Genomic DNA, 17,016 nt, shown 5'->3' on the forward strand with positions numbered 1-17,016 from the left:
GACAGATATCATACAATGTCCTAACTGCATTTTATGAAACTCATGTTTGCATTAGTGTATTAATATGTTAAACTCAGAGAACACCCAAACATACAGGGTCCCCACAAAAAAAAATGTTTGGAATAATTAAGTCACACTTAAAAAAAAAAAAGATGTGAAAGTCATTGCTTTAAAAATACCAAACCAATTATTTAAAGAAAGACAGCAAAAACAGACTTTAAAAGCAAAACAATTCACAAAACATAAGTTTGTTAATAAATATACTCTTCAAAATTAGGATTACAGTACATATTTGGACACTATTTCATTGTCAAACTTAAGTAAAATTAAAAAGTCAAAGCCTTCTTGCATTAGAAGTGCTGGTTTCAGCCTCATCGCCTGCTGTATAGTTATGTCCTTATATCGTATACAAAACACCAGTGATTCACAACTACCTGCTGCACTCACATTCAACTAAAGAAGCCAAGGTGACAAGTTTCAGTGAGTAAGGGCAAAACGCACAGGATATAGCACCTTTAATGCCCTGTACATTGCAATATTGCTTCTTTTGTAGCAGAAATAAACTGCTTCAGAAAAAGTTAGGTGCCATGCAAAATGTAATGAGTAACTGCAACACTCATTACAAATGTAGTGGAGTAAAGAGATAATAACTGTTCAAAAATGTACTGAAGTAGAGAGTTAAAGCTGTGAATACCTTTGATACTCAGTAAAACAAAGTAGCCAAAAAGATACTCAAGTACAGTAACTAATTACATTTAGTCTAGACTACTTTACACCACTGCTGCATACATCATTCACAAATCACATTAACACTAGTTAGTTAAAAGTATTTGCAAAAATGGAGGTGAAAAGTGACGTTAGTTCTAAGTAAAAGTCTATTCGTGTACAGATGCCATTGGTTTGATATGCTGTTATCTAATGCAGTGATGCTGAAGTGTGGATTAAGTGGCCAAATACTATTTGGGGCCCCTGAATGTGACCATTGTGAGATCTTATGAATAAAGTTAGTAAACCTCTTAGTCTCTCTATAACACTTATGAGTACACAAGGAGGTAATTGGCAGCACCATACAATGACAGATCAGTCACCATGTTCAATGTCAACTGCTTTCTGAACACCCCACATGGGTCATGACCAGACAGTGGATGAAACGTGAAGCCAATTCATTTCTCAGGATGCGAAAGGCACACTCAGGTCACTTTCTGGTTATTTTGTGTTTTAAAATCACTCTCACACTTACCGGGTCACTGGCGTTTTTAGCCAGCTCATCCTCACTGGATGCTGCCGAATCCACCACCAGTTTCTCGAAGCACGTCGAGCCCAAGGACGAGCTCTTCTGCTGGGACATCACCAGATGAGACACCAGCAGCTTGGGGCTCCCGTGCGCGGATACGGAAATCTCCGGTTTACCGACTGATGCTCCATCAACAGCGGCCAGCGGCGAGATCCCGAGCCCTTTACTGGCGCTAGAGTCCGGCTGCTCGCACAGGGTCCTGTCGCCTACGAAAGACGGCGGAGTTGAGCAGCACAAATTGGGCTGCGAGGACGAGAAGACCCGGTCCAAGACCTGTTTCTTCTTTCTTTTAAACATCAACAACCCGCTTTCTTTTTTACCATCCCCGCTGCATCGTTCGGACCCCAGTTTGGGGCTCAAAAACGGTTTGGTCTTCTCTTGGAAATTCCTCCACATCCTTTTCTGGTAGGACGTTGATTGCGGGTCTTTGGCGCTCTCATCTTTGGGGTTCTCCTCCATAGTTCCCGTCCAGCAGCAGCAGCAGCGGCGGCGGCAGGATGTCAGCGCGCGGAGCGCCAGTGACACTGAAGCGCGCGGGCGAGCGCACAGGAGCGCGTGCTGTTGATCGCAAATGACACTCAGGCACTTACAACACATTCACTTTATCTGTGATACTACTGACATTATTCAGAGGGTCTTTCACTGCACCTTAACCTTGAAGTATCCTAAACTAAACCTACCGGACCATTTGTTTTTATTGAATAAAATAGCTCTCTAGGGGGGAAAACGTGAGGTAAAATCGGAAGAATAGCCACCAACAAGGGCTACCTGTGAAATAAACGTGACTGCATCTGATTCACTCTTTAAAGACTTAATGACCTGATAGTAACCTAAGAAATATCCAGTAAACGAACACATAATTGCAGAATTGACAGATGCGCCTCCCTCTGGAGAAAGTCCGTAATTATAAGGAATTTGGTGATCTACGTTTGACATTATATTAAAATCAGTGGTTCCAGGGGTCGCGAGATGATTTCTATAAAAAAAAGTCCCTATATATCTTCGTTGTAATTAATTTAACCCTTTCGCACGTACGATCCCCCCGGTGTGATCAGTCTAGGCTGGTCCCTGGAGTGTACGATCCCCCCGGTGTGATCAGTCTAGGCTGGTCCCTGGAGTGTACGGTCAGTGCATGACGTGAAACTCACATGTGCTCTCGCGCGTTGGCTGGCGCTGAGTCAGAGACAGGCGCGCTCAGAGCTGTCATCACAACTTTTCAGTGTTTTCAACCACATAATGTTTATTTTAGGTTTCAGACATATAACTACTTAAAAAAAACAATACATTTAGAGTTTGTAAAATACACACTGATGTCAAAGGACGAGGCAATAATAATCCTTTCCATTATAATTAGACACGTTTTATGCATATCAGATAGACCTACACATTGTGTAAGTAACTTTAAAGTTTACTCTATTATTCTCCCAGTTCACCAGCCACTTACTTTTATGTATTTCGGGAGAAGTGGATGAATTCACGTGTTGTAAATCCAACAGATCCGATTCTCTGAACTGCGTCTGCGGCACAAACTAAGATGGCGGCGCCCATCGCGCATACAGCTCAACTAACGCGATCGTTATATAGGTGTTTAAACAACAAAACACTTCCACTTGCATATATTTGAAAATCGGAATATCAGCTATTTCATGCCATATCTAACAAATTTGTGAATATTTTGAATAAAAAAGGAAAAATGACATAAAAGCAGATCATCATTCATTCAGCTCTGTTGTTTCTGCGGTGTGTCACGTGACAAGCAATGACGCGTCACCATGGAAACCATAAAGTGACACATCTATATCCCGCTGTTTGCTAAAGTTAAAGGTGTTTGGAGGCTCCAAAAAAAGGGCTTGTTGATGGGGGGGGGGGGGGGGCGCGGGGCAGCAGCGCATTTATCTTGGGGGTCGGAGCTATTAAATGCTGTTTGTTACTACTCTACAGGTCTACGTTTGACATTATATTAAAATGCTAATACAAGCCATTTGAGCTATTAAATGCTGTTTGTTACTATAAAACGTGCTGATAATAATACAGGTGGCACACCAAGAAGACAAACGATTTAAAGATGAGCAAAAATGACTCTCCAGTAGTTTACTGTGGTCAATAATAACATAAAGACAGATTTGAGTGACAACATAGAAACACAAACGCAACATACTGTAAACATTAATAAACAAAAATATCTATAATTTTACTTTTGAAAAAAAAAAATTAGCCTAACTCAAAACATTGAACATCTAACTTATTAGGCCTATGTATTGTCTTTTATGACATTAACATACAGTATGTATTGGAATATGTATTGTACAGATTACCTTGGCTGTGTAAAGACACCTTTAGAGTTAATCAGTTGAGGTTTTATATCATTTTCATATTCTTTTTCCATTAAAATTACTAGCCTTTACAGTGTAAATAGCCATGCTATCGACTGAAAAGTAAATGCAAAGCCAAGACAATACCACCCACAGAATTATTTATTTATATTACTCGTATTTCCTTTTAAAGATCTTACAGTTTGAATTATTTAATTCTATGAAGGGTGTAACAGCTGCTGTAAAGGCATGTCTGTTTGACCAAGAACTGTGATGTTTTAAATGTTTATGTGTATCAAATTGATTTTACACACAGCACACGTTAGGACATTACTTTAATAATTTCCCTAAAGAGACCATCACCACTTAGCTTTGAAGCGTGGAGATACTGAGTACATCTGCTATTGCATAATAGATGCGTTACAAATCACAAAAGGGAAATCATTACTGGTACTCTGGTCAGAAATCCCCATGAGAATGAATGAGGAGTCTGAGATGTCTGGCTTCTATCTCAATACTTAATTATGCTTCTTGTGAAATTATAGCATGATGAACTGCTTTTAGTCCATCATTCTAAAGCTGTCATTTTTCAAAGACTAGAAAGTTAATTAGTTGTAATAATGTAATATTTAAACAAGCAGGTATACAATTTTAAAATTGTCTGCATTATAGTTGTCAAGTAGGCCTACCAATGACTCCTGTCAGAACATGCCATGTGGTAGCTAAGAGATCAAACTAAACAAACACAGACTACAGGGAAACAGTTCACAAGTAGGTAAAGATTTCCGCTTTACTTTGCATTTTATATTAAGGCCTATATATTCTATATATAGCCCACATACATACACAACTCAACTAAAGGGTTACTTTTTTCTTTCTTTTGTCCTTGTGGCTGTGTTATGATGGATGTCTATGAAATCTGTAAATACTCAGTCAAAAGGATTCACCTCTGTTAAATGAATACTGTACTTTATTTATGTGTTCATCAGGGTGAAACTGTACTCAGCGGCAGATAATCAATAGCTGATGTAGTTTGCTGGAGTCCTTGAGTTATGCTCACTACAGTTAATGCAATGGAAGAGAAAATAGTGCTGTCTTCCAAAGGCATTTGATTCAGTTCATTTCGACAGTATGGCTCTTTACTGTAGTTTATTTTATGAAGTAAAGCATTATCAGACTCTGTTTACTAATTCTACTATACATTTTATGATATTAAATTACATCAAATAAGTTCACATTACACTGAGATGTCACAGGCTGTTTGCCTGTGATGAAGAGAGCTTTTTAAAATTAAGTTTCTGGAGACCAGCTTTTGAAAATAAAAATTCTTTATTGCCAGATTACTTTACTTTAACAATTGGGGGCTTGACTGTTAATGTTTAAAGGCCTAAAAAATGAGTTGTAGTTGTGTAATTACGTTTTGAATTAAATGTTTATAGGACATATGGAGAGCCCCATGACCAATCAGGAACGCACTCGAAGCATTCTACTGGAACAAGCCTTGAAGATCAGGGACGATGTGATGACTGCAACCCAGGGTTCAGTCCGGATGGAGTCTTCTGCTAGAAAACTACTGGAGAACCACATTCAGATCATAACTCACATTGTCAAACAGCTCAGCAAAGACATCCAGGTGCAAATGTAACATTTACGATGACATATTATATTATATTATATTATATTATATTATATTATATTATATTATATTATATTATATTATATTATATGCAAAAATGTAATGTTTATTTTCTTTCCTTGGTAATTACATAAAACTAATGAATGCTAATTAACTGAAGGAGTGAAAGCAAATTGGATATCTTTCTCTCTTTTGGCTAACATATTCAATCTCTCAAATTATTTTCTTCTTTGGAAAGTCATAGAAACATTATCATGCGTTTTTCTTTTGCTGTTGGGGCAAGTGCAAACAAATGTTTGTTGTAGTTTCTATTTAGCAATATAGAAGTTTAGCCAACTATGATGACGTCCGCTTCTGAGAACCCTGGAAATATAAAAGGGGTTCATCGTATTTTCTTCTCTCTCAGAAAGATTTTAACTAATTATACTGATGGAAAGCTGATCAATAAGACTTATGATCAAAGCATCTCAAAGATTTACATTTAATTTTACATTTTTAAAGTTTTACATTTAGTTTTTAATTTTACTCCAGAATTATAATGGAAAATTACTGAAAACTGATTGCAGAGAGTGACTGCTGATATAAGCACATCACTGTTATATGACCGCGAGGACAGAACGAATTTCTGTCTCCCCAGGTGCTGGAAGCCCAGATTATTGAGAGAGACAACCTTGCTGCAGGGACAACTTTTGCAGTAAAGAGCTTGGATCACAAGAACATGACGGGTATTGGGGATCTCAGAGGCAGAGTGGCAAGGTCACAATTTACACCAAGATGTTATTTAGAGGTCCAGAAATTTTTCATTAAATTAAATTAAATTAAATTAAATTAAATTAAATTAAATTAAATTAAATTAAATTAAATTAAATTAAATTAAATTAAATTAAATTAAATTAAATTAAATTTTATTTTATTTTATTTTATTTTATTTTATTTTATTAATTTATTTTTTAATTTAATTTAATTTTAATTTTAATTTTAATTTAATTTAATTTTACCAAGATTAATTAAGCAATAAATATAAATTTCATAATTTCTCCTTTTGCTTACTTTTTTTCTCCTATTTATTTTTCATGAGGTCCACTTATAATGTGTAACAGACACACCAGGTTCCATCACCAACCAATCACAGCGCACTCCCTCACCTGAGTACTAATCACTCCCACCTGCTCTGCATCCACCGGCAATCATCACTCCCCATAAAAACCACACACACGCACCCAGTCAGCGTCCGGTCTCGTTTGCAACAAGGTCTAACCTGCATGCTTATTTTAAGGACTAACCTATCTCTCTGCTTACCTCTCTCCAGTGATCTCCAGTATCTCCAAGTCTCCATCGTGTGCGTGTGTGTCCACTTACTCCAGCGTCTTGTGTTCTCCACCAACGGATCCGAACATCACCACTACCTCCAGCACCATTACCTCACTGTGCACTACCTGCTCCTCAATAAACTTCTCCTGTTATTACAGCCTCCTGTCCTTGCTTACCGTAACAGAAGACCGGACCAAGACCGATCGGCACAAGCATGAGCCTCACGGACCCCTTCCAGGACCTTGCTGACGCTTTGCGTCGCACCCTCACTACTCTTTCGGCATCCTCATCCGCTGACAACACCAACACTTCCTCACCTGCTGTGCACGCCAGTCCCATGGCCAAGCCAGCGCCCTTCTCTGGTTCCACGGAGGATTGCAGTGGATTCCTGCTCCAATGCTCGCTGGTCCTGGAGATGCAACCGCACTTATACCCCACTGAACGATCGAAGGTGCCTTCCTGATATCTCAACTCCAAGGTAAAGCGCTTCAGTGGGCCGATTCTATTTGGACACAAAATAATCCTGTTATCCACTCTTATTCTAGCTTCATCGACCATTTCCGAGAAGTTTTTGGCAGACCCGCATGGGATTCTTCTATTGGTGAGAAGCTTTATAATTTAAAACAACAAGGAAAAATGTCAGTCAATGAATATGCTCTTAAGTTCAGGACTCTTGCGGCCACTAGCGGATGGAATGAGCAAGCCTTGCTGACCACCTACCATCAGGGATTGGAACCTGCATACGAGGATACCATCGGGCTCAAACACTTCATTCAACTCTCCATCCGCTTCGCCACTCGTATGCCACTCGTGCCTCGAAGAGCACCAGGGCCAGGCGTATTCCAACTCGCCACTCTGCCGTCCAGAGACCGCCAGCTCGCGAGCCCATGCTCGTTGACTCATACCGACTCACTGCTGCTGAATGGCAAAGACGGCTGGCCCAGAATCTCTGCCTCTACTGTGCATCTCCGGGGCATATCATCTCCGTATGCCCCGTCCGCCCTCCTCGTCCCATGGTGAGTGCCATTCTCCCTTCGAAGTATCAAATGAAACCACTCACCACTATAGTGACACTTACTGCCGCTGACATCTCTCTTCCAGTTTCCGCACTCCTCGATTCTGGGTCAGCCGGCAACTTCATCTCCGGCGCCCTCTGCCGTCAGCTCAACCTCACTACCACGGCAATGCCGTCAGCCTACCAGGTCCATACAATAACCGGCAAACCATTGAGTCGAAGATGTATTTGTCACCGTGTTGGCCCCATCACCCTCCAAACCAGGCTACTTCATAAGGAGGAGATCCATCTGCTGGTTCTGGAGGAATCCACCGCTGACGTTATCCTAGGGTGCCTGTGATTGGAGCAGCACAACCCAGTTATCCCGTGGAAGACGGGCGAAGTCCTGAAGTGGGGCGAATCCTGTTTCCAGGGCTGTCTCACTGGATTCCCTGTTCCAGCCAAACTCTCCCCAGCACCTCTACCCGTCTGTAGCACATCCATCGAGAGCCCTGTTGAAAAACAATCTATTAACATTCCACCCTGTTACGCCCCCTTCAGTGACGTGTTCTGCCCCAAACAGGCCTCCAAGCTGCCTCCACACCGGCCATGGGATTGTGCCATCGATCTGCTTCCGGGTGAGCCAGTGCCTAAAGGAAGGATCTATCCCCTTTCCATCCTGGAAGAGAAGGCCATGGAGGACTACATCAAGGAGGCGCTGGCGCAAGGTTACATACGTCCATCTACCTCCCCTGCTGCTTCAAGCTTTTTCTTCGTGGAAAAGAAGGACGGAGGCTTGCGGCCCTGCATTGATTACCGTGTCCTCAACAATATCACAGTCAAATTCCGCTATCCTCTTCCTCTTGTCCCAGCTGCCCTGGAACATCTCCGTGGTGCCACTGTCTTCACCAAGTTGGACCTCTGCAGCGCTTACAACCTCATCCGGATACGTGAGGGGGACGAGTGGAAGACAGCTTTTGTCACCCCTACTGGCCACTATGAATACCTGGTGATGCCGTATGGACTAGTCAACGCCCCCTCCGTATTCCAGGATTTCATCCATGAGGTGCTCCGGGAGTTCCTCCACAAGTTCGTTCTCGTCTACATTGATGACATCCTCATATACTCCCGGAGCTTAGCGGAACATCGTCGCCACGTTGCGGAGGTCCTGCAATGCCAGAGGGCCTTCCACCTGTACCTCAAAGCCGAGAGATGCTCCTTCCATCAGCCCTCAGTGCAGTTCCTTGGGTATAACATCGACAGCAGTGGCATCCGGATGGACGAGGGGAAGGTGGACGCTGTCAGGAACTGGCCCACTCCTACCACCATCAAAGAACTCCAACGATTCCTCGGCTTTGCTAATTTCTACCGTTGATTCATCCAAAACTACAGCTCCATCACCAACCCACTTTCCAAGTCTCCTCCTTAATAAGCGCAAGTCTCTGTGCTGGATCCCTGCCTGCCACGGAAGCTTTCAACTCTCTCAAAGAGGCTTTCACTACCGCTCCACTCCTGGTACATCCTGACCCCAATCAGCCCTTCATCGTCGAAGTCGACGCTTCCACCACTGGAGTAGGAGCGGTCCTGTCCCAGCAGCAGGGGAATCCCAGCCGCCTCCATCCATGTGCCTTCTTTTCTCATAAGCTCAACCCGGCGGAGGTCAACTACGACATCGGTAACTGAGAGCTACTGGCCATCAAATTGGCACTGGAGGAGTGGAGGCATTGGCTGGAGGGAGCCAAACACCCTTTCCTAGTTCTCACGGACCATAAAAATCTCGAGTATCTACGCATGGCTAAGAGGCTAATTCCAAGGCAGGCCCGCTGGGCGCTATTCTTCACCCGCTTCAACTTCTCCATCTCGTATCGACCAGGGGCCAAAAACATCAAGCACCGACGCTCTGTCCCGGTGTCACACCCCTGAGGAAAGCCTGGAAGAACCCGAAAAAATACTTTCCGATAAGGTAATCGTCAGTCCTATCACCTGGTCGACCGAGACCCTGCCCTCCTCCAATCCCTCCACCAACATTCCGCTGGGTTGCCCCCCAGGACGGCAATACATCCCCAGGACACGGCGCACTCCACTCATCCACTCTGCACATACTTCTCTTGGCAATGGCTACCCGGGGGTTAATGAAACCCTCTTGCTGCAAAGGGAATGCTTCTGGTGGCCCAATATGGCATCGGACATCAGAAGCTACGTGCACGGATGTAAAGGCTGCGCCATCTCAAAGAGTCCACGCCACCTACCATCAGGCAAGCTCCTCCCTCTGCCCGTCCTGAACCACCCGTGGTCACACCTAGGGGTGGACTTCATTACGGATCTGCCTCCCTTTGATAACAACACATGTATTCTTGTTATAGTTGACCGGTTCTCTAAATCATGTCGTCTTCTCCCCCTGAAAGGTCTACCCACGGCCATGGAAATGGCCGAGTTAATGTTCAACCACGTCTTCAGATACTTTGGCATTCCCAAAGACACCATCTCCGACAGAGGCCCCCAGTTCATCTCCCGGGTTTGGAGGGCCTTCCACTCACTCCTAGGTGTGGTCGTCAGCCTGTCCTCTGGTTACCATCCCCAATCTAACGGGCAGACGGAGAGGAAGATACAGGAGATCGGCCGCTTCCTGCGTACCTTCTGCCATGGCCACCAGGACTCTTGGAACCAGTTCCTAGGGTGGGCTGAGTACGCACAGAACTCTCTACGACAGCCTTCCACCGGACTCACTCCATTCCAGTCCGTGCTCGGCTACCAACCACCACTGTTCCCATGGTCAGGAGAACCCTCGGACGTTCTATCGGTCGAATACTGGTTTCGAGAGAGCGAGAGGGTCTGGGACGCGGCCCACCACCAACTGCAACGGGCCCTACGTAGGCGCAGGATGACAGCCGACCTTCGCCACTCAGACGCTCCAGCATACCAACCTGGACAGAAGGTCTGGCTGTCAACCCGTGACATCCATCTGCGCCTACTATGCCGCAAGTTGAGTCCCAGGTTCAATGGCCCGTTCACCATCACCGAGCAGATCAATCCGGTCACCTTCAAACTCCACCTGCCACCTGAGTACCGGATCCACCCCACTATGTCTCACTCCTCAAACCTTACCATCCTTCTGTTTCTCCCTCCACAGAGCCTGGCGTAGCCGAAGCCCCCCTACCTCTCCACCTTGACGATGGAGCTGCCTACAAGGTTCATGACATCCTGGACTCCCGGCGGCGTGGTGGACAACTTGAGTATCTAGTGGACTGGGAAGGATACGGTCCAGAGGAACGCTCATGGGTCCCACGCAACGACATCCTGGATCTGAACCTACTAGACACCTTCCACTCCAATCAGTTTAACCAATCGTCGGGGTCCTCGGCCCTCAGGAGCGGGCCGTGGGGAGGGGGGTACTGTAACAGACACGCCAGGTTCCATCACCAACCAATCACTGTGCACTCCCTCACCTGAGTACTAATCACTCCCACCTGCTCCGCATCCACCGGCAATCATCACTCCCCATAAAAACCACACACACGCACCCAGTCAGCGTCCAGTCTCGTTTGCAACAAGGTCTAACCTGCATGCTTACTCTAAGGGCTAACCTATCTCTCTGCTTACCTCTCTCCAGCGATCTCCAGTATCTCCAAGTCTCCATCGTGTGCGTGTGTGTGTCCACTACCTCCAGCGTCTTGTGTTCTCCACCAACGGATCCGATCATCACCACTACCTCCAGCACCATTACGTCACTGTGCACTACCTGCTCCTCTGCTTGTACCTCAATAAACCGTGTTCTCCTGTTATTACAGCCTCCTGTCCTTGCTTACCGTAACATAATGTTAACTATGTTAACTTTTGCACCAAAAATAGCCATCATTTATAAATACATGACCATGAATTCAAAGACTAGGTTGTTATTTCACAATACTATAAGAGTGATTCACGAATGATTGTGATTGTGTTGCTAATGATGTTTTATAACAATGAGGCTGAAAATGAAATGATCGCTCATTTGTAAGACTGTATATTTCCAAATAACCAGCTTAGTGAACTTATTAGCAAGATGTTTTCTTGGCATTTGTTTATACAAAAAAAAGCCTTATATTTATATAGATATGAATGTGGAAATAGATAGATGGCAGAGGGTCAGCGACACCTTCCAGGCATAGCAGACTGGGCATGATGAGATGAACTGAGATGTTTGCTGGTTGCATGAACTTTTCAATTCAATTCACGTTTATTTGTATTGCGCTTTTTTACAAAACAAATTGTGGCAAAGCAACTTCACAGAAAATTTAAGTTTAGTAGCTAATCAGAGTAGCTTATCAGTGGTGACTATGTCAAGATAATGTCGATATGGCAGAAATTTACAGTAAAAATCATGCAGTTAATGACATGTATTCAAACAAACGGTGAACACTATTAACAGCAATGATTATATTGCAATCAAACTTATAGCAAAATTTGTCCACCCTGTCTTGCCATATTCACACCTCTTCATGCAATAACAGTAAATGCAATATACACAATTCCATTACTGCTCCATTTCTTTTTTTATTTTATTTTATTATTTTATTCTATTCTATTTTATTATTTCTTTTCCATTTTATTTTGTAGCAAAAGGCCAAACTGTAATCTTCACAATTCCATAATTGCTCCATAACTTTGTTGTATCTTCTTTTATTTATGAGGAAAATTTAGGGGAAAAAATGTTTGTATCTTGTATGAAAAAATATGTTATGCATTTACTTAAACTAACTGCTACTAACTGTTATTTGAAATAGTTTCTATGACTTTATAATTATAATGTATAGATATTATATTATTGAGAATTAACTCTCTTAAGAACATGAAAATGTTGATGTTATTGCTTCACAATGCAACTGAGTAGAGACAGTTTTAGCTGAAAAAAAGTGAGCAGTACTGTAGCAAAAAGTGTTTTAATGTCAGTTGTGTAACTGCAATACAAAATGACCAAAAGGAACTTTATGAAAAATGAAATATTTCTTAAAATAAAGGTTGTGTTTATTGAAAAATCTATGAAAAAATTATCTGAAGGGTTATTTTGAAAGGTTAGTGGTCAGTGGTTAAGCGATTTATACTTTTGTAAAATATGGATAAGTTAAATTAAGATCAATGGGAGCATTTTCTTTATCTTGAAAATCAACTAAACCATATAATTGTCAGTGCTGGACCTACTCACTGTCTGAATTTCTTTTTGCCTTAGATGTGATGCTAGCATTGCAAAATTGTCATCAGATGTTAGTGCTGGATGTCAGGATATCCTGAAACTCCAGCAGGAAGTGAACGAGTTACACTCTGGGCTGGAACTGAAGCTGAAAGACATGGAGCTCAAGGTGAGACATTAATGACCAGGCCACTGAAGAGCATAGCTAAAATATATTCATGCAAAGGCACTCATTTTAACATCAACACTGCACAAAAACACAGAACTGTATTCCAGCAGAGACATTTATTACACAGTATGAGTATGTGCTCCCTGTCATTTTCATGCATGGTTTTACTTTTACATCAAAAGAAATTCCATAGTATCAAGATGCGTGTCAAAGAAATAGTATCATCATGGTAAATATAAAAACAAAACAAAAAAACAAAAACAAAAAATACCATGGTTCTTTCTGGCATTGGCATGTCTGCATTTGTTTTCCTTTACTTAGGCATACACAAATAAATATTGTGGCCAAGCCAGTATGTGCATTAGATATGAAATTGCATCAGCCTTGGCCTTTCATCACTGGGGAAACTGCAGTGTTGTCATCCAAATAAACTGAAGTACCTGCATGGTGACTGTGTGGGGAGTAACAGTAAATCACAGTGATTGCGGTGCATTGGCTCTGGGGAGTGGGCACCACACACCATAAAGGTAACTGAAAATGAAAGGGGACGAGGACAGCCGGAGCTTGAGTGTGTCAAATACACATGGGAACACTAGTTTGCCATGCACACTGATGTCAAAACATGCCAAATATACATTAATTTGACATTTTTATGTAATATGTATTTGTTTCTTTAAATGATAACAGGTTTAGGAATGCTGCATTTTGGGATAACCTTTCCAAGGCTATTTAACCAACTTGATTTGATACAGTTTGGAGCTAGAAGGACAATGGAAACTATGTGAAGTGAGTGTGATGTCAGTTTCGTTTTATATTGTCTTGTAATCTGCCAGCTGTCTCAGGATGTAGGAAAACTAGAGGTGTCACTGTCAGAGAAGTTCATTTCCCAGAGGAACACCACTGGAGATTTACAGAAGGAGATACAACGACTGGATCTGAAGTAAGAGCAATAAAAGCCTCTTCTCAGTAATCATTGTTATGATTGCTTTACATGTACACTCTCATTAATAAAGTAAGCCTACAAAAGCTGCCACTGGGGCAGTACCATTTCAAAAGGTACACCTTTTTACCATATTTACCCCGGTACCTATTAGTACCTTGAAGGTACATATTAATACCCAAGTGTACATATTAGTACCCTTTGAAAAGATCCACCATAGTCTTTAATTTTTGAGTATAATATTGATTCAGGAATGAAACTGTGGACTGTCTTTATGAGCCATTGAATCATTCACTTAATCGATGTCGGTAATGCCAAACACCATTCATAATTAATATGTAATACATTACATACTTTAACTTACTTGGCAGACATGTTTTCAAAAGTGGTTTGGGCTGCTTGACTGCTAATATTTAGTCAGACCTGTTGCAGAAATCTATTCTAGGCCCCTAGTTTTTTTCTAATAAAATTAAGTGTGAAGGGCACTAGTGAAGGGATTCGACAGCCCTGACATCACTTATTGCGATACTTTCCCACCGGCCAATTTTATAGAATCTGCTGTCAGGAGGATTTGTTCTATTGAGACTGATGTAAATAGGAAACTTGAGAAGTGCCTGGTGTTATGACACCAAATGGCTCCCAGGGGAACCAGTGACTCACCAAATATGCCTCCAAATAGTGCGAAATGCCAGTCTATGTGCTGCCACATGGGGCATCATGGCATGTGCAAGGTGCTCTCCATCTCTGTGACAATATTAGCTCCTGACTGCATTGTGGAGCACAGATGGCAGCTTCAGCATGCTGAAATAGAGCCTTGCCCGTGATCCCAGTGGAAGGCGTATTTTCATGATGTGACAGAATCTAAGCAATTGGCTGGCTATGCTTGGGCTGTTATGTAATAGTGGTGAGTCAAGATAGCTTACTGTGGCTCACGAAGAGAAGCATATGGGCCAAAGAAAAATAAACACATTAAGAAAGAAGCCGGGAAATATAGCATGAGCCCAAATGTGAGAATGATGTCAATTAGACACAGTTTAACCTTTATAAAAGGGTAAAGGTCTACCTAAAGGTCAGGGATAGTTTACTCACTTTTTACTTCAATTAATATTCCTCAGTGTTGAGTTATTTTTGAAAGTCAGTTTATGTATAAGCTAAGCACATACCATTAGTCTTGGTCACAATAAAAAAAAGCCTTTGAACATTTCCACCAAACATTGAAACAGTTATGAAACAGCAAACACTAAAGAATCAACATAAAGTATCATACTAGTGCTTGATATTGTTTTGTTTTGTAGAATTTAAATTATAAAAAGACGCCCTGACCTGACAGTAAACATAGGATGTTGGAATTTATTTTATATTATAGCATTGTCATAACAAGACAAGAGTGTATTAATACATTATAAATATCACAATATCTTAATGACATTAGTTAATACAAGATTAATGCAAGTGTAGTATTAAGTATTAATGCGGCATGTATGTGTGTATATGTATGCAGGATCTCTAGTGGTCTGAGGGAGGTGGAGGAGCAGACAGTGAAACTGAGGAAGTGGGCAGAGGAGCAGATGAAAAACACAGTTCAATCACACACACAGAGCAGCCAGCAGCTGCACAGACAGCTGCAGGATAGAGCGGTAAATGTGTGAATGTGCTGATGCATCTTTCTGAGTAACTTTAACAAGTGAGCTACACCATAGTGAAACTACACAGTGGTACAACATTCGTGGCCTCAAACTCAAACTACAATTTAAAGGCCTTTATAGAGAGCACACCTACTGATAAATGATGCATATAATTATATAAATTAATAATATATACTTTTATATATACAGTATATAGTTAAGTCATTCAACTCTTGATGGCGCAGACTGATATGTCATTTGCATCACATCATTTACCTGACAAAATAATAGCTAATTGACCTCTGCTGATTCTGCAGCCATTGAGCTTTCTCACTCAACATTTAACGTGTTTGCTGTAAACTGGATTTGCAGTGTGCTGTCAGAAACCCTCCACCTCCCCCAGCTCCACCTGTCTAGATCTGCTATGGTATTTATCTATGCCTATTAATGCAGCAGCATATCTTACATGCTCATAGCAGCAGGTTTGTGCATCTGTTGGCAGTAGCAAGCAGTGTCTGCACCAGCAGCATGTACAGCAGATCTAGTCTGGCAGTACCACATACATTTACATTGTCATATCCAATAACATGTTAAAAGTATATGTAAATATTCTATGCAAAATATGTACTTAGGCTGAAGTGGAAAGCATGATAAAGGAGAACATGGCTCTTCTCTCTGGTCATATGGAGAGGTTGGAGGCAGAGTTGGAGAAGGTGCGATCATCTGACAGGACCAAGCGCACAGAGAACAAACTCAACAGCAAGATCAACACTTTAGAGCAGTCCTTCAGAGAAGAACTAGAGCAGATGAGGAGCGAGTACCAGTCAGGCAAGTCTTACATGAGAATGACATAACCATACATACACAATAAACCCTTTAGAACATCTCAACTCCATCCTGTTAACTACCATTCAAAAGTTTGTACCCCAAACATTTTAACTTAGTGAATATGAAACGCTAAAGTATAACATAGAACTTTTTACTCCATCATATTTGGTGCCTCTCTACACACACCTCTGGATCAGCAAATCATTGTGAATGCAATACAATGAGCTTAAGGCGGGCGATGCATTATAGATGAGACATCTAACACACACTTCTGCCACAGAGTCAATGCTCCCACAGCTTTCTGAAGGTGATCTCCTCCATTATATTTGCTAGGGTTCCAGGCGGTTCATGATGCCATTGCGTCTTTGAGACACATCGGCGACACCAAAGCCAAGCTGGACAAAGGAGAGCTGCAAAGAGACATTAGACAGATCCAGAGAAACATGGTAGGACTGAAGGAGCCCTGATTGGATTATTCTTTTAGAAGACATATATGCTGGAATATACAACCTGTGTGAGAACACAAAGTATAATTCAGCGAAATGTGGGCAGATGGACAATATAATCAAATAAGTTCTGCAATTGTTTTCTACAATGAAAAAAAAAAAAGGATTTAGCCAGTTTGCATGAGGTCATTTCCTTTAAATCTTTTTGCCAGACCAGACTTTAAAGTCAGATTCTGAGTGAACAATCATAGTTGATGAAATTCAGTCCAGGTACAATTACGGCAAATCCAAGAT

At 41.9% G+C, this 17,016-nt stretch overlaps 2 protein-coding genes across 2 annotated transcripts in view; one reads left to right on the forward strand and one right to left on the reverse strand.

Moving 5' to 3' along the window:
- The window catches only part of LOC109087451 (multiple C2 and transmembrane domain-containing protein 1-like), a 158,295-nt gene extending 156,299 nt beyond the window's left edge, over nt 1-1,996 (reverse strand). The window contains exon 1 of the mRNA XM_042756655.1: nt 1,241-1,996. Coding sequence (XP_042612589.1) covers nt 1,241-1,891 — 651 coding nt within the window. The 5' untranslated portion in view covers nt 1,892-1,996. The remainder of the gene's footprint in view (nt 1-1,240) is intronic.
- Nucleotides 1,997-3,231: 1,235 nt separating this feature from the next.
- Nucleotides 3,232-16,985, forward strand: LOC109070827 (protein FAM81B-like). The gene is made up of 7 exons (XM_042756661.1): nt 3,232-5,239; nt 5,880-5,998; nt 12,754-12,883; nt 13,717-13,823; nt 15,325-15,460; nt 16,081-16,276; nt 16,610-16,985. The coding sequence occupies exons 1-7, from the start codon at nt 5,036-5,038 to the stop codon at nt 16,741-16,743; spliced, it is 1,026 nt and encodes a 341-aa protein (XP_042612595.1). The 5' UTR covers nt 3,232-5,035; the 3' UTR covers nt 16,744-16,985.
- The last annotated feature ends 31 nt before the right edge of the window (nt 16,986-17,016 follow it).

Source organism: Cyprinus carpio, chromosome A5, assembly GCF_018340385.1.
Source record: "Cyprinus carpio isolate SPL01 chromosome A5, ASM1834038v1, whole genome shotgun sequence".
NCBI classification, from domain to species: Eukaryota; Metazoa; Chordata; class Actinopteri; order Cypriniformes; family Cyprinidae; genus Cyprinus; species Cyprinus carpio.

Excerpts from the sequence above, each read along its gene's own strand:
- LOC109070827 (XM_042756661.1), top strand. The coding sequence starts at position 5,036 with ATGTTTATAGGACATATGGAGAGCCCCATGACCAATCAGGAACGCACT. Across the intron at positions 5,240-5,879 it reads AGCTCAGCAAAGACATCCAG|GTGCTGGAAGCCCAGATTAT; the intron begins GTGCAAATGTAA and ends CTGTCTCCCCAG. Across the intron at positions 15,461-16,080 it reads GACAGCTGCAGGATAGAGCG|GCTGAAGTGGAAAGCATGAT; the intron begins GTAAATGTGTGA and ends ATATGTACTTAG.